The sequence below is a fragment of the Phaenicophaeus curvirostris genome, chromosome 24 (assembly GCF_032191515.1).
Source record: "Phaenicophaeus curvirostris isolate KB17595 chromosome 24, BPBGC_Pcur_1.0, whole genome shotgun sequence".
In the NCBI taxonomy this organism is placed as follows: Eukaryota; Metazoa; Chordata; class Aves; order Cuculiformes; family Cuculidae; genus Phaenicophaeus; species Phaenicophaeus curvirostris.
The window spans coordinates 5,111,100-5,128,427 of NC_091415.1; the positions used below are offsets into that span (position 1 = coordinate 5,111,100).

At 52.2% G+C, this 17,328-nt stretch overlaps 2 protein-coding genes across 8 annotated transcripts in view; both read right to left on the reverse strand.

Annotated features, from left to right (window-relative positions):
• C24H6orf89 (chromosome 24 C6orf89 homolog) overlaps positions 1-17,328 on the reverse strand; it is a 146,870-nt gene that overhangs the window by 100,409 nt on the left and 29,133 nt on the right. The gene's annotated exons all lie outside the window — the stretch shown is intronic.
• PI16 (peptidase inhibitor 16) lies at positions 4,871-14,125 on the reverse strand. 6 transcript variants are annotated; one of them, XM_069875754.1, is made up of 8 exons: positions 13,526-14,121; positions 10,953-11,171; positions 10,210-10,319; positions 9,076-9,164; positions 8,539-8,630; positions 7,505-7,671; positions 6,489-7,462; positions 4,871-6,120 (listed from the first exon to the last, which is right to left on the reverse strand). In XM_069875754.1, exons 1-8 carry the CDS (start codon positions 13,676-13,678, stop codon positions 5,978-5,980), a joined length of 1,947 nt encoding a protein of 648 aa, XP_069731855.1. In that variant the 5' UTR covers positions 13,679-14,121; the 3' UTR covers positions 4,871-5,977. The 6 variants fall into 6 exon arrangements, with proteins under 6 accessions (XP_069731855.1, XP_069731853.1, XP_069731852.1 ...); XM_069875752.1 differs by having other exon boundaries at positions 4,871-6,117; positions 6,489-7,671; positions 13,526-14,125; XM_069875751.1 differs by having other exon boundaries at positions 6,489-7,671; positions 13,526-14,122.

Consider the following 17,328-nt stretch of genomic DNA (forward strand, 5'->3'; position numbering starts at 1 on the left):
GGAGTCTGATCCTCCCTTTGAGCTAACTATACAATCTACTGTCTTTCCTAAGGAGACAGTCAGGTCCTCAGTTCTCATCACCTACTTCTTCTCCAAGCATGGAGGCAGGTGGGGCAAGGAATGCAAAGCCAGTGATATGGCTGTGAAGCAGGCGATACCTCTGTACTGCTCTGTGGAGGTGAGGTAGTAGGTTGTATAGTTTGGTGGGAGGGATTTTATCCCATTTCAGGTGATAACTATACAGTCTATTGCCTTCCTTAAAGAGCGGCAAAACCACTGGAGGACTGGTTCAGCCACAGAGCTCCTGCAGCATCACTTCTTTCCATTAAGGATTCCAAAACATTGCACAGCATGGTTGAACAACTCAGTGGGTCTTCCCTTACAGCATCCAGGCCTGCATTCTTCCAGGGACCACTCCGTGCCTCAGACAGATGGACATGGAGACACTTATTTACAGAAAATCTCTCCCTCTGTTCAGTGCGTACAAGAGAAACAATGAAATAAGTTGGTGCATCAGCTCCTGGTGCTCTATTCTATGCTTTTTTTTTTTTTTTGCAGGAGATGGGATCAAGTTGTAAAGAGTTTAAATGTGATTTTTTTTTCTGGTCTATTCTCGAGTCACAGAATAGTTTAGGTTGGAAAAGAACTTTTAAGATCATCAAGTCCAACCGTAAACCTCATGCAGCCAACTGCACCACTAAACCCTGTTTCTGAGTCTGGAAAGGAGTGGAGATTTTGGTACAAAGAGGGCAGATCTGAGCCTGTGATCTAAGTTTGTTGCACCCAGTTCTGAAGTTTGGGTTAAGAACTAGATCCAAGAGGAAGTTTTGCCTGTGGACTCAAAGCCCTGGGAGGTGATCAGATTTGGCTGGTCAGCCCTGGCTCAGGAAGCACATTCCATTTTGGACAAGTTCCCAGGTCTCCCATGGTATAGAGTTAGAGGGTGGTTCTTTCTAATTTGATAATCCATGTGAACGTAACTCACTTATATGCAAACCCTGGTGAGGAGATTAGGGCTCTTGTGGATTTACATAGATAGAATAAGCCAACAATTCAGTCTACCTTACCTGTCTCCTCTCTAGGACAGGGTGTAAGAGATGTGAGCCAAAGGGTCAAGTCCTAATCCTTCTGGGTTCCCCCAGGTAGGTAGCACTGTCTATTCCAAAGTAAGTGGGATCAAGACCATGAGTGGAGCTGTAACACAATCAGGGCTTCATCAGCCCTTCAAGAGTGAAGGACATCTCAGGCCATTATCACTTCCATCTCACTGTCAGGGAAACGTGTGAGATCTGAGACATTGGGGAGCGAGGGCAAGCAGAGGACACCTTCTCAGATGAAGTGGGAGGAAGGGAACTGCAAAAAGGAACTGGAACCCTCAAAGTTCACCCTGAGCAAACTCACGTGGAGACCCAGGCCTCACTGCTTGGGCCATGGGACTCCCCAGAACAAAGCAGCTTGCTTAAGGCTCCTCTGCTTCTTCGGATGGGGTGTTGCTGCAGTAAGGCTGGGATGTGACTTCCTCAGCTGGTGGGTGGGGATGCCACAGCATCTCACAGCAAAGGAATGCAGTCCTCTTTCCATAAATCTGGCTCTTCCGCAGTCTTGGTGTCTTGCTGTGCAAAACTACAGCTTGGTCCTCTTAGATGCATCATTATCCTCTCGCTGCTTGCGAAGGGGCAGGGCTCCTACCCGCAAATTGTTTGGAAGGTACCAAAATAGCACCACAAGCATGGGAAGAGAGCGGCATGGCCACTTCATGTTTAAGAGGTATTCCCTAGAAAAGAACCAATCCTGTGTGCCCCAGTGGATTCAGTTCAATTCCCCCTCCGTTGCATTGATGTTAATGCAGAGAAACTCAAGCAGTGAAACTGTGTGAGCTGGAAGCCATCAATAAAACATTACCGGAGAGACTCTCTTGTGAAAATAAACTTGTTTTGACTTTTTAAAAACTCTTTTTACTGTCTTGATCTTGGCTGGTGAATTGGGAGCTTTAGAGGGATGACCAGCATTCCTGTGTGTCACTGACCAAGTTCTCTGTTTGATGAAAAGCCGGAGTGTGACAGGAAAGCCACAGCCGGGACATAATGAGGATGTGGAGCAGATTGGGTTGGCCGAGCAGCTGAGGCCATCCATTCTGGCTGTCAGCAGGTACTTTCCTGGGCCAGCCAGAGTCCTATCATGAAGCCCTAACCTGTTCCCTCACCCTCAGTCAGCTCAAGGTCTGCAGGCTGGGCTTCTCTCTGCCTTGGACAGTCATAGAATCGTAGAATAGTTTGGGTTGGAAGGGACCTTAAAGGTCATATAGTTCCAACCCTCCTGCTATGGGCAGGGACACCTCCCGCTGGATCAGGGGCTCCAAGCCCCATCCAACCTGGCCTTGAACCCCTCCAGGGATGGGGCAGCCACCACCGCTCTGGGCAACCTGTTCCAGGGCCTCCCTGCTCTCATAGTGAAGAAATTCTTCCTTATGTTTAGTCTAAATCTGCCCCTCTCCAGTTTATACCCATTGCCCCTTGTCCTAGCATTCCAGGCACTACGAACCCATCGCCTTGCCTCTGGTAAAGCACAGCTGGGGCTCAGAAGGCAGCTGAGGCAATTTTACTTTGTCTAATGCTTCCTGGGATATGGGAAAGAGCAGGCTTTGCCCAGCAAGAAGGTCAGCAGGCTGTCCAAGCTTATAACTCACTATATTCAGGGGAGCTTCAGGAGGTGAAGCCCAGCAACGTCCTTTTGCTCAGCCTGCAGCAGGCACGTCCTTCTCCCTGCCGAGAAACAGGTCCCGGAGATGGGGTGGGATCCAAGCAGGTAGGGTTGATGCAGTTATGTGCTTTTAACCCAACTGACCACAGGTGATGGTTCAATGCCTCCTCCTCCTCCCACCACATATGGTCATAGGGCTGTTATGACCTAGCGATGTTGTGGGGTGTTTTGTTGTTTGTTTTTTGTTGTTCCTTTTTCCCCTAGAAGACACTCTGACATCAGAACATTCTTTATGCCAGCCCTAGAAATGGAGTGGAAAATCTGTAAGAGCCTCCCATGAATGCTTTGTGTCCTCCTTTGTGCATCACACCTGCCCCAGCCATGTGGTCACCTTCTCTCCTTCACTAAACCTTCTAAATTTAGGATTAAACCAACTCACTGCACATGCCTGTGCTGGCAGGGCTCGGCCTTGCAGTCCTGAGGTGCCGGGGGAAAAGGAAAGGGGATTTTCCTTCTGGTTTTGAATTTTCAGTTATAAGGAACTCTATAAATAGGTCCTTGCACAACTGCATGACTCCGCAAGTCAAAACCTTAAGGAAACAAAACTCAACATCTTTCGCAAGGATCACTAGCCCCAAAATTATGATAAAATATTTAAATTCTGGAATTATTTTGACAGGCTTCTGCTAATGCTGGTAATCAGCAGCACCAGTGCTTCCATCTCCAGCCTTGCGAAAAATCAAGGGTTGACCAAATGCCCTGATTTTGCTGGAAGAAGAAATGTTTTTATTGTCTTTTGTTAGTGTTTATAGGGAATTATTGCTACATTCTCCTTCACTCAGGTGGAAAAACAGTCACGGTCCTGAAAGGGTCTTCCAGCTCCATCCCTGCCTGAAGCCTCACCCCTTAAAACAGCAGAACAGCAGCTGCTCTGGCTCTATTTCCATCATCTCTCCCTATCCCAAGGCTTTTTTCCCCGAAAGCAGCTCAGCAGCAGGAGCTCAGCCTGCAACGAGAGCGCGCAGCAGCCACGGCACCTGGGCAGGAGGTTATTTTTAATCTGATTCTTAACTACATCTGATGCTTGGGATTAAATAAAGCGTGAAACTCTCTGTAGGGTTCTGCGTAGCGAGTTCAGAGCTGCCCAGTTCTCTGCGGTGTCTCGCCCACTGCCATCTGCCGGTCACCGTTTAGCTGGGCCAGCAGTGACCGTGACCTAAAAAAACCCCGCTGGCAGCTGGTTTCCTGCAAAAAGAGTTGGTGCCTCTGGCCTCCTGCCACAGGATTTCAAGGAGAAAGGAAACACAGAGCTGCAAGGAGCCTTGCCAGGCAAAGCAGGGGCAGGAGGATGGGGAAAAGCGAAAAGCAAAGGTCTCATCCCAGCATCACTCCCGCGCTGTGAGCTTATGCCTCACAAAGACCTTTCCCTGCATGCTGCCCGCAGCTGAGTGACTTCTGCAGTGAACACACCGCAGAAACACAGGATCCGGGCACACACACTTGCATTTAAATTCTTTCTTTGCTGCAAAGATAAAAAAGCATGAGTTTAGGGGCAGGAAGGGGCTGTCTCTTAGACCTCTTGAAACAGGGAACCAGAAGCGCTCCAGCCCCAGTTTTGATCTCTTTTTAAGCTCTGAGCTCTCTTCTTCTTGCTTTTCTTGCCCAAAATCTCCTGCTGGGGACACATTTTCACTTTGTGCTTAGCTGGGCGCTCAGGGAATATTCGCCCTATGTCATCCTCCATCTCCTCCTTCTGCTGCTTTCACACAGGCTTAAAAACGTTAAGTTGCAACCTTGCAAAAACCCCCAACCAGATGCTTTTAGAAAGGCAAAAGCCCCTTCAGCACCCCCAGGAGCCACCTTGTCTTTTAGCAGTTCTACCCTGGCACACAATCAGGAGCTGTTTAGACTTATAACAAGCAGGCCTACAGCTTCCAGGTTATTCCCAGTGAGACACTGCACGCCCCACAAGAGACTTTTGCAACAGGATTTATTCAGTGCATGCTCCTAGGATGCACAGGACACAGCATCATGGAGGGGGGGATGCTAATAATGGTCTTCAAGTCATTCTCCACCACATTTTCCTTAAGATCTCAATGGATACAACAACCAGAGAAGGGGTTGTATCTCCTAGTTCCTTCCACCGGTCTTCAAAGCTTATCACATGCTCAATGCACTGGGAATCCTCAAGAGAAGGGAGCAGAGAAATGGGGGAATAAACCACAGCATCCCAGACAATGAAAGTGGTCCTCCAACAAGTCCTGGAACCACTGGTAACCTCTAACATCATAAACTTGTCTCTCTTGAGCTCAAATTGCACCTGCACACGTGATGACTTGTTTCTCCTGGACCACATTCCACCACGCACAAAATATGTGTCAACCGGGACCGGTATCTAAATTCAAATACACTTAAGTTATGCAAAGAAGGAAGCCATGCAGGGGAAAGCTCTATGGAGGAGCCGGTAACTCCTCTTTAGCGCTGAAGGTTTTTCTTCTGTGCTTATGCACACGGGTGCAGGCACAGGCGTAAAATAAAGCCTTGGCAACGGTCTAGCTGTGGGATGGGTACGTGCAGTAGAGAGCGGAAGAGAAGAAGGAGAAAAGGGCTGCAGGTGTGTGAGGTGGAGAAAGGTGTACATCGGGGTAGTACTGGCCATAGCTCTACCAAACCCAGAAGGAAATGGAAATCCTCTCTTATGGGGAAAGGAAAAAAAACCCACTCTGGTTTTGGACAAGAAGGGAAGAGATGAAACTTCTTCAAACCTGAGACAGACAGACACAGCAGGAGAGGAAAAGAGTGTTTTTGTTGGAAACTCATCCTGACAAATATCTAACCCAACCAGCATGTATCACCTACAGAAAAACACCCAAACCAACGACCACGTCTCGTTGACACTCAGGTTTCCAGGTCATTCTGCTTTCCCTGGGGACACGGTGTGGCAAGGCCTGCCAGCCACACTGGTGGGTGGGAGAGCTCATCACTTCCAGTTTGGAAACGGATCAGAGGTCCAGGCTGGCTGGGAAGAAAGGAGAAGTGTCCAAGGTCACCAGCATTATGGTAGACACCCTCCTGCCCTTGGGTCTTCTCAGGAAGGGTGTCAAGTTCCCATGGGACTGCCAGCTGCCCTTGGCTCGTCAGGGCTGGAGCAGATAAGGCAGCATAAGAAGAGAGCGTGCCAACCGGATTTGTCCGTGGTGTCTCCCAAGCCTACCAGGGTTGTGGAACAACCAATGCTGAAGAAAGCCTTGGTGCAGGGACAGCTGAGAAAGAACGTTCAAAGCAGAAAGCCCACCAGGATGATACTGGGCAGGAGGAAGAGCGAAAGCCCCAAGCAGGTACCAGGGGCTCCAGCTGTGGGCTGATCCACGCTGGTCTGGTCTGAGTTTGTCTCCAGTTCTTCAGCATCCAGGGCACCTGCTGGCAGAAGAGAGAAAACATGGAGTTGGAGGGGAAGATCTGGACAAAAGAGGAGCTCCCACTCATGCAAGTCTGTCAGTGATGTGCATCAAGATGCTGCGAGGCAGTAGTGCACAGATCCAGTGACGGGGTGACACAGCCGGTGGGTTAGTGAGGAGCAAAAACAAAACCATGCTTCGCAAATGAGTCATCCAACCAGCCACTTCCAGTGTTATGGGAAAGGGTGAGGAAAAAGTTTGGTGCCACGTACAAAAAGAGGATCCAAAGGACCAGTCCGATGCTGGTTCCTCCCAAGCGCTCTTCATGCTGCTTGGGGATCACTGAACATCTGAGTGTCCATGCCAGGACAGACTCCACAATTACCTTACCTGAGAGGGAGTTCTGGAAAGCAGGGCTCTGCCCTTTTTTTTCTTTGGCAGATGATGTTAAGCGCAAGAAGGTGGGTTCTTCGGGGCTGAAGACCCCTGACTTTGAGGGGGTTATGGGCTCAGCTTTATTGAAAACTAACTTGATGTCTGGAACAATTTGGCTGAGGGATGGAGGTGGACTGGAAGAGGCTGATTTCTCTTTCTCATCCTCCTTGTCACTTTTATTTGTTTCTGGGGCTGATTTGGGTCTAAAGGCTGTGCCCATGCTTTCTAACAAGGCCGGATCCTGTGTGGTTAAGGGGCTCACGGGCTCTCCAGTGTCTACCTCTGCCTCTGCAGATATTTTATAATCCAGGTCTAACATGGGCTCAAAGGAAAGATTTAGGCCAGTTGCCTCAGTAGGATTGGTTCTTTCTGCTTCAGTAGGTTCTGGCTGTGTGGTTGTGGCAGGTGCTGGTGTTGTAGTGGTGACTTTTGGCTTTGCTGGTGTCGTAGTAGCAGGTGTTGGCTTGGCTGTAGTGGTGGGCTTTGGTGTGGTGGGTGGTGGCTTGGATGTAGTTGTAGTTGTGATGGGTTTTGATGTGGTGGGTGCTGGCTTGGCTGTAGTGGTGGTTGTGGTGGGTTTTGGTGTGGTTGTTGTGGGGAGTTTTGTTGTGGTGGGTGCTGGCTTGGCTGTGGTGATGGGTTTTGCGGTGGTGGGTGTTGGCTTGGTTGTGGTGGTGGCTGTGGTGGGTTTTGGTGTGCTGGGTGTTGGCTTAGTGGTAGTAGTTGTGTTTATTTTTGGCTTGGTGGCTAGCATGGTGGGCTTTGGCTTAGCCGTGGTGGTGCTGGCTGCTGGTATTGTGGGTCTTGGCTTGGTTGGGGTTCTTGTTGGGAGCATGGTGACAGGTTTTGTCTTGGCTGTCGTTGTTACAGGTGCTAATGTTGAGGGTTTGGGTTTGGCTGTGGTCGGGAACGTGGGTGTGGGTGGTGGCTTGGCTGTGGTTATGGATGGGAGTGTGGTTGTGGGTGCTGGTTTGGCTGCAGTTGGGAGCATGGTTATGGGTTTTGGCTTGGTTGTGGTTGGGAGGATGGCTGTGGGCTTTGGCTTGGCTGTGGCTGGGAGCGTGGTTGTTGCTGGTGGCTTGGTTGTGGTTGGGAGTCTTGGCTTGGCCGTGGTGGGTGCTGGTGTTTTGGGCTCTGGCTTGGCTGTGGCAGTGGTGGGTGCTGGTGTTTTGGGCTCTGGTTTGGCTGTGACAGTGGTGGGTGCTGGTGTTTTGGGCTCTGGTTTGGCTGTGGCTGTGGTAGGTACCGGTGTTTTGGGTTCTGGTTTGGCTGTAGCAGTGGTAGGTACTGGTGTTTTGGGCTCTGGTTTGGCTGTAGCCGTGGTAGGTACTGGTGTTTTGGGCTCTGGTTTGGCTGTGGTGGGCACTGGTGGTTTGGGCACTGGTGGTTTGGGCTCTGGTTTGGCTGTGGCTGTGGTAGGTACCGGTGTTTTGGGTTCTGGTTTGGCTGTAGCCGTGGTAGGTACTGGTGTTTTGGGCTCTGGTTTGGCTGTAGCCGTGGTAGGTACTGGTGTTTTGGGCTCTGGTTTGGCTGGGGCTGTGGTGGGTGCTGGTGTTTTGGGCTCTGGTTTGGCTGTAGCCGTGGTAGGTACTGGTGTTGAGGGTTCTGGTTTGGCTGTGGTGGGCACTGGTGTTTTGGGCTCTGGTTTGGCTGTAGCCGTGGTAGGTACTGGTGTTTTGGGCTCTGGTTTGGCTGTGGCTGTGGTGGGTACTGGTGTTTTGGGCTCTGGTTTGGCTGTGGCTGTGGTGGGTGCTGGTTTTTTGGGCTCTGGTTTGGCTGTGACAGTGGTGGGTGCTGGTTTTTTGGGCTCTGGCTTGGCTGTGGCAGTGGTAGGTACTGGTGTTTTGGGCTCTGGTTTGGCTGTGGCTGTGGTGGGTACTGGTGTTTTGGGCTCTGGTTTGGCTGTGGCTGTGGTGGGTACTGGTGTTTTGGGCTCTGGTTTGGCTGGGGCTGTGGTGGGCACTGGTGTTTTGGGCTCTGGTTTGGCTGTGACAGTGGTGGGTACTGGTGTTGAGGGTTCTGGTTTGGCTGTGGCTGGGGAGGAAGGGCTTGCCTTTGTTGTCACAGAGGCTGGAGTGGTCTCCTCTACAGTGGGTTCTGGTAAGAGATGAAAAGTGCCGTGCGTTAGGGCTGGGGTCAGCTGGGTTGTACCTTCCTTTGGATACCTCAGCAGATCCCCTGCACTGAGCAGGGCCAGCAGGAATCAGCAGTGGGGTGAAGCAGCAGCTGATCCCTCTCAGATCACTCTGGGCCATCCCACACCCTGGCGTTCCCAAGCTGGAGACATCTCATCTCCCTCAACCAACCTCCAGCCCTTCAAGGGACACCCTCATGGGGCAAAAATTGATGGCTAAGAGGGTGCGAGGTCCTTGTCCGATCCTCCTCATCCTGAGGCAGCTGACCCGTGTCTCATGGTTCAGCCCTGGAAATGCTCGTCCAGGGCTTCCTGAGAGCTCCAGGAGGGTTCAGAGCTTGGATTCTAACCCAGGGCTCTGAGTCCCAACATTCTGTCAAGGGACACGCGACACTTTGCTTCACTCACCGCACAAGGAGTTGACACAGACTCTGCCCTCGGGACACTGTGAACATGAAGGTCCTTCCTTGTATGGCTTTCTGCCTTTCATGTTGCCCCTGGAAGCAGAAGACACCAAGAAAAAGAAAGCATGAGGAGAGGGGGAAGCAGCCATCCCAAAGATGGGGCCTGGTTCCATGGGAATATCCTGGCTATGGCAAAACTCAGAATTAGTGTCAAAAGCAGGTCTTGGTCTCCTGCCACAGACTGTTGGCGCCTCAGCTCTCAAGAGTCTGGCCCCATGGCTCCTAAACCCCAGGGAAACATCTCCATGGGCCAGATCCTTCACCACTACTTAGAACTAAGTGATTGATGGGCATTTGGACAGGTGATTTTGTCGCCTTTCTTCTCAAGACCCCAAAGAAGGTCGGCAGTGAGTGGCTGCTCCTGTTGGTCTCGCCAGCTCCAAGCAAGTGGTCCCCAAGGCAAGTCCCAGAGCTTCACAAGTGGTCACTCACCTCTCCTCCCATGTCTAACCCTTCCTGCTGGTGCCAACAGGCTTCTCCACCCCAGGCAACTGCTGCTGCCGGAAGGGAAGAGCCGCACAGGGAACAGGGAGCTGCCTTTTGTACCATTAGCTACTGCAGCATCGGCCCTGGGCAGCTCTCAGGGGATCTCCTGGTCTGTGCCAGGAGCTGGACCAGACCTCAGCAGTCACAATCACAGGCAAGGATCACCAGACAACCCTTCCTTCCTTTGTGACCAACCCAAGATAACAAAGGCCATTCTTGGAGGTGCTTTTCATGGAATTATAGAATGGTTTCAGTTGGAAGGGACATTAAAGACTATCTATTTCCAAACCCCTGCCATAGGCAGGGACACCTCCCGCTGGATCAGGGGCTCCAAGCCCCATCCAACCTGGCCTTGAACCCCTCCAGGGATGGGGCAGCCACCCCTGCTCTGGGCAACCTGTTCCAGGGCCTCCCCACCCTCATAGTGAAGAAATTCCTCCTTATGTCTAGTCTGAATCTGACCCTCTCCAGTTTATAGCCGTTCATTTTTGAACAAGGACAAATCCTGCTCTGCTCTTAGGACTGAAGGAAGGACATTTCCAGCACATGAACCCCATCAAGATGCACCAACCACGCGATACGTGACACTTACGGGGGATAATAGTTGCAAACAAGCAGGTACATGCCCTCCGTTTCGATTCCATCGATCTTCTCACAAAACTTTGCCCCGCAGCCGATCTGATGCGTGTTTGCCCAGACCACCTAAGGCACAGACCAGGGGGGAAGCTGAGGTGACTGGGGAAGGTGGACACCCTGTTAGCAACCCATCCCCTGGCCTCGAAGGCTGCTCCCCCACATCTCTGTGTGTGCCCCAGATCCCAACATGGTTTTAACTTTCAGGATCCTGCCCCTTGCTCCTGCCTGGACCACCTTCCCAAGCCAGGACTGCAGCCCACATATCCAGGTGCTTTGCTACCATATAGACTACCCAGGTAGAGCATCACTATCTCTGCTTTGGTACTGGAACCCTCCATCCATCCATCCATCCATCCATCCATCCATCCATCCATCCATCCATCCGTCCATCCATCCTCATGTTTACTGCCACCACCTCTATTCTTCCTTGCTCCCACCAAGCTGTGAAGAATCACCAAGGCTTCATATCTCTCCCAAAGCCCAGCTGGCATCCAGCTCTGCCAAAAAGGTGCTGCAGACCTTGTTTAAGAGATCTTCTCCAAGAAGTCTGGTCATGACGGGCACCGTGCCCAGATCCCCCTGTATCATTCTGATCCCTACATGGTTCTTCATCCCTCTGCAAAGGCTCTGGGAGGACCTAGGACTCTGGTAGCTCTCCTTTCCTGACAACCCCATCCCTCTGCCTCACCAGCTTGGTACCTGGGTGTAGTGGCCACACATCTGCCCAGGGACACATGTGGAAGTCGTCAGGTTGTAGTATTTCTCCTCCCCATTCCAGTCTTCCACGGCAAATTCCAGGTCCAGGGTCGGGGCCATAGCGAAGAGGTTTTCCCCCCGTCGTCCCCTCTCCTTGTTGTGGTCCCAGATGCACTTCTCTGCGTAGGCTTGAGCAAAGGCCTCCAGCTCTGTGTCCCAGCTCTGAAAGGAGCTTGGTGTCAGCGCACAGACAGGGACGTGTGGCTCTCCGACGTACACGAGGACACGTACAAAGGACCCTTGGCCTCTCTGACCACAATATCCCCATTTATTAATTCAAATCCCTACCCAACAGAGTCCTCGGGAGAGGGGAGCTCCACAGTCAGTCCCAGCAGGAACCAGACCTTAGCTTAGTGATCAACGAGAAGGTCAGTGCAATAGCACAACTCTCAGCCTTGCCCAAACATCTAACATCATCGTGGAGCATCCTCAGCCTCAGTGTAGAGAAACTGTGAAATCTGATGGAGGAAGGCGATTCACCCTGGGTCCTACAAGAGGGGGCCTGGGAACATCTCTCTTTGACCAGGGTGGGGATGGGAGGAGAGCAGGACGTATCTCTCCTAGCAACGGTGCAGAGCCTGGGAGCAGGCGCTCCTGGGAAATGTCAGGTTGCCTGGATCCGAGGTGCAGCTGGTCAGCTGCCTGCCAGGAGCCTCCTCTGGCCCCACCACCAGCTGAGCCCACCAGCCCACGGTTCCCCACCAGCAGAAGGAGGAGGAGGAGAAATTTTCTCATGAGGAGGCACAAGGAACCCTGCGCCACAGCTGTTTGGAACGTCTTTGCACCATTTGATGGAGACAGCGGCTTTGCAGTGGGCTGGAAGACAGCCCAGCTAATCACAGGTCCTAAGGGGAGACCTTCCCAGATGGAGCCAAGGGCTGGATCCAAAGAGGAGCAGAGCATGTCACCATCAGGTGCCGAGGGGACGTGGACAGGCCCTGAGCAGCCTAAGGCGGGGGGGAAGGGAACACCAAAACATCTGGATGGGGGCATAAAATGTTGGTCGACCCCCCACTGTGGCCAGGCTGAACGTGATGGCTGGAAACCCAGCTTGGGGAGCACACACCCCTGTCCCTCTGGCACGGATCTGGGACTCGCACCTGCAGGATTTGCCTCATTAAAAAGGAAAAGTGGCGTTAGGCAACGTATCGCCCCCATCGCCTAACGATTTCCACAGCAACCGGCTCCGTGTCCCAAACAGAAGCGCGCGGTGACATCAGCCCCAGCTCCAGGTGAGCTCGGAGGCAAAGACAACCCAAGCGAACGTCCCAGGAGGGAGGTGAGGTCAGGTCTCTCATGGAAAACCTCTACCAAGAAATTGTGCGGGGCTGCTGGGAGCTAAACACTTGCTGTGCTTCCCAAAATCCAGCTTTTGTCTCCAGGCTGGGAGCGGGTCGTGTGTCTGAGCAGACACAAAGCGATGGAGGGGAGCGTCTCTCAGCACGCCGTCCGCAATCAAAGCTCCAGCCGGGAGCTGCAGTCGCTGGTTCAGAATCACCACTGACTTAAGCACCTTAAGAAATTGTTTCCCTCAAGCATTTCTCCAAGGTTTTGTCTCCAAAGCCCTCATTTTCTGAATTCTCTGTGCCTTGGTGCGTGTCCACGGGATCAGGGTTCTGTCCCTTTCGAATCTGAAGGCACCGGTCAGACCCCTGCACCTGACCACAGTTTTTTGCCTCATTCACTCATTTTTTCCCAGCCCGCAGAGGTTTAATTCAGTCTGAGCATCTTTTGGGACAGGCAGAGAGTTCTACTCCAAGTGACCAAAAGAGCAAAGGACTCCAACTGTCTGTGAGAAACAGTTTTCCTCCTCCTCCTCCTCCTCCTTGTGTGTTGTAAACAGAGAAAAATCACATGTGGTGCAAGATAAAACGGGGCAGCCAAAATGTAATCAAATCAAGGGTCTCAACGAGACAAAAAGCAGCGCCAGCTCAAGAGCTCATTTTTGCTGCCACCACAGCCCCGCGCGATGCTGGGCACCTGACTCAGTTTCCCCAAGAAAAATGGGGGATCCCTCGCCTCCAAGCTGACGGTGGCCAAGTCGTGGTGGGGATTAGGAGCACGATGGAAAGCCCAAACACCTAAATGCCCTAGTGGTCATGTTTGAAGTTGATATTCCCTCTGGTAAGTAAAAGTCCTTTTACCTGCAAAGGTAAATACAGCGCCCCACAGAGCAGGATTCCCCTCCAGGCGTGGGCACCCTGCTCACAGACACATCTCGCCTGCCTTTCCTCCCCATCACAAGGAGCTCACGCGCAGGGCAAGCTGCTTTGCTCCCTCCAGAGCATCACAGCATCCACATCCCACTGGGGAACTTCACAAACAATCAAAGCCAAGTCTATAGGTGAAAGGAAACATCTCTTTAGGGGCAATTCAGGGAACTCCAATCGCTACCAGGCTGTAACCCTAGAGAAGAATCGCTCTGCGTCCCCTAAAGAAGAATCCAGTTCCTCCTGGCATTAAGACCAAGGCTACACAAACACCCTCTGACATTCCCCTGCCACAAAGCCACTTACCATCTTCAGCATGTCCATGGCAGGAGGAGAGACCTGGGCGCGGTATTTATTGTGCCCATCCAAGATGATCATCTTCTCTTCATCGCTCAGGGACCAGCTCAGCTCCAGCGCCGTGAGCAACAGGAGAGCAGGAGGGAGACCTGAGCTCAGCATCGTGCAGCCAGCTTCTGCTCTTAGCAGCCCACGGCTCTGGCAGTCGGATTTAAAGCACCTCCCAAAAGCAAGGAACACCCAACGGCTCGAAGATTGGGGAGGAAATGTATTTCTTTATTAGAGCAGAGTTTCGGAGCCACGGGGTACACACCCATCTCAGATATCGGCCTTGATGGAGAAGCAGCAGCGCGGCTGGTGCCAACGAGCGTGCCGGGTCCACTCCCCGAGACAGACCCTGTGCCTGGATCGTAATCCCTGCATTGGCAGTTTTGATCCACTTCTCTGCTGCTCCAAACCTCAGACATCCCCTCAGCTCTCAGCTATGGGTCCTCTCCTCTACCTCTCGTCCCTTTTCTCCTAAACTACAATAATAATAATAATCCCTAAGCAACCGGCAAAGCCCTGTTTTATAGAAGGGTCCTTCCCTGTCCCTGGAACGCAGCTGCTTCTAGAAATGAAGGCAACACGATGCAACTGCTGAGAACAATTTGCAGTGTAGCGACTCCCCAGCCGGGAGTCAGAGGAACCCAACAGGGGGAAAGCGGCTGCGGAACAGCCCCGGGGCTCCCCCAGCCCCCTCGATGAGGATTGATGCCTCTTCCCTGTGCCAGCAGGAGAAGGGTGGAGAGGGCCAATGGGATATAGAGCTGAAAGTGCCCCAGAAAGGGGAGGTGAGTCTGTAACTGCCTCTGGGGCTGGCTGGAAGCACTGAGATCGCTGCAGGGCCAGGTTCTGCTCCAGCCCCGGGCTCTCACCTGTCCCGAATTGCCCCGCCACAGGGGCTGGGCTGGCACAGACCCCGCAGCCCCTTCTTTGTCCCCATCTGTGATTGTGCAACCGCCCCAGCTCTGCTCCAGGTGCCGCTGCCTTTTGGGATCGCAGGCTACTAGAAAGGAGCAGCGGGTGGCCGGCTCTGGCTGGCAGAGCCAAATTAATCCCAGGTTGTCGGCTCTGCCTCCTCGTTCTCCCCTTGCAGCTCTCCAGCTCACGCTTTGCTGTTTCTCCTTCGGCTTTGGACCATGCTGAGCACCTCTCTTGCCACAAGAGCTCTGCTCCTGCCCCCACAAGTCTCTTGACCTCTGCTTTGGTCAAGCACTGGAACAGGCTGCCCAGGGAACTGCTGGGCTCTTCTCCCAAGTGCCAAGGGATGGGAAGAGAGGAAATGGCCTCAAGTTGCACCAGGGGAGGTTTAGACTGGATATCAGGAAAAATTTCTTTGTGGAAAGAGTGGGGAAGCCCTGGCAGAGGCTGCTCAGGGCAGTGGGGGAGTCTCCATCCCTGGAGGGGTTCAAAAAGCATGTGGCCGTGGCACCTGTGGACGTGGTTTAGCAGGCACGGTGGGGTTGGGCTGGTGGTTGGACTGGATGAGCTTAGAGGTATTTTCCAACCTCAATGATTCTATGGTTTTATAATTACCTTCTCCTTCATTAGGTCCAGGGTCTGCCAGTTCTCAATAGCCCAACAAGTTCTGCAGGCAGGGTCTGAGACTGACATCTCAACAGGCTGTCATCAACTCATCTGGTCCAACAAGAGGTTCCTGTGTATTACAGGCCTTATGAGGAGCGGCTGAGAGAGCTGGGGGTGTTTAGCCTGGAGCAGAGGAGGCTGAGGGGAGACCTCATTGCTCTCTCCAACTACCTGAAAGGAGGTTGTGGAGAGGAGGGAGCTGGGCTCTTCTCCCAAGGGACAGGGGACAGGACGAGAGGGAATGGCCTCAAGCTCCACCAGGGGAGGGTCAGGCTGGACATTAGGAAAACGTTTTTCATGGAAAGGATCATTGGGCCCTGGCAGAGGCTGCCCAGGGAGGGCGTTGAGTCACCTTCCCTGGAAGGGTTTAAGGGATGGGTGGACGAGGTGCTGAGGGACATGGGTTAGTGACTGATGGGAATGGTTGGACTTGATGATGTGGTGGGTCTCTTCCAACCTGGTGATTCTATGATTCTATTGCTAAGGCAAACCCATCTCCATCATAGGACACCCTCCACAGCTCTGCGCTGCATCTCCAGGCACCTGGAGAAACACCTAGGAAGGATCAACACCAGCTCCAGTTGGCCAGCTCGCTGTGGCTTATGAGGAACAAGGCAGTGCTGAGAAGACCCCAACGCAAGTACTTGTCTCCGCAAGCGCGATGTGGAGATGAAGGGCCAGGCCCCACGGAGCCTCTGCACTACAGCATCCTGAACAAGCCTCGAAGGAGAAAGCGAAGCCACGAGGATTAAGGAATATGGGAGAGAGAGTGCCCTTGGGGAAGAGAAAACAGCCCTGGAGGAGCCACAACCAGGGCACGCGGCTTATAGGGAAACATGAGAAACAGCTGATGCATCCAGCGAGGTCAGAGGGGGTGTGGGGCTGTTTCTCAACTCCCCAACCTGTCCCGACAGCTCCTCCTGGAGCCAATGTCTGAGGCATCAAGATTAACAGTACAAGGTCCAAGCCCCACCCTGGAACCAAGAAGCTCGTGTCCAGCCGGCATTAGGCAAGCGCATGAGGAACGGGGCTTTCCTTTGCTCACTCAAGGAGCAGCTCATCCACCAGAGCTCCGGGAAGCCAGCGGCCTCGGCCACACACCCACACCTGAGGGAGGTTGCGGGGGCCAAGGCCCATGGGCTCCAGAAAGGTGCAACTCTGCACTGAGGAAGCAACCAAGCCTGGTTTTCAACTGACTCGCATCTCGAGGGTCTTCAGACTGGCTTCAGCAGCCTCGCAGTACTGAAAGGGGCTCCAGGACAGCTGGGGAGGGGCTCTGGATCAGGGAAGGCAGGAATAGGATGAAGGGGAATGGTTTGAAGCTGAAAGAGGGGAGATCGAGATGAGATCTCACAAAGAAATGTTTTGCTGTGAGGGGGGTGAGGCAGTGGCCCAGGTTGCCCAGAGCAGGGGTGGCTGCCCCATCCCTGGAGGGGTTCAAGGCCAGGTTGGATGGGGCTTGGAGCCCCTGATCCAGTGGGAGGTGTCCCTGCCCATGGCAGGGGTGGGACTGGATGGGCTTTGAGGTCCCTTCCAACCCAAACCATCCCATGATGCTCTGGTGCCTAACACTGCTAATGCCTGATCTTGGTAGGAGCAGCATCTTTCTCTCTGCTACTTGCCTGGTTTTATGAACTCTGGAGGAGTCTTGTTGTCTTCTCATCCTCAAGGTTTGGCTGAAAGAAGCTGAACTGTGAAGTAAGGACAGAGATTGATATTGGGAAGAAAGCAGGGAGAGGCAGAGCTGTTGCACCAACTTTGTTTAGGGAACCAGGCAAAACTGACAAAACATTTCTTGAAGTGTTTCTTTTGACATTTTCCAAACAAAAGCGCTCTAACTTTTCACTTCAAATGACACTTACACATAGAAAAAGTGCCCTCAAACAGGTTAAATAACCCCTCAATGACTGACATGTAACAAGAAAATACATCAAGAAAGGGGAAAAGGTACATTAACACTTGCATTTAATTTCAAAAAGTAAAAACATTTTTATTCTTCTTACATACAAATCTCATTTATTTACACACTTTACAGGCTTTTCCCAAGTATTTACAAAGTTCGCAATATATTAAATTACGACCATCCATAAAACTCTGCATTAAGTGCATATTTACATTTTTCTTTTTTAATCCACCATTGAATTTAGTGTTCAGCATTGAAACAGTCTTTATGCATATATAGC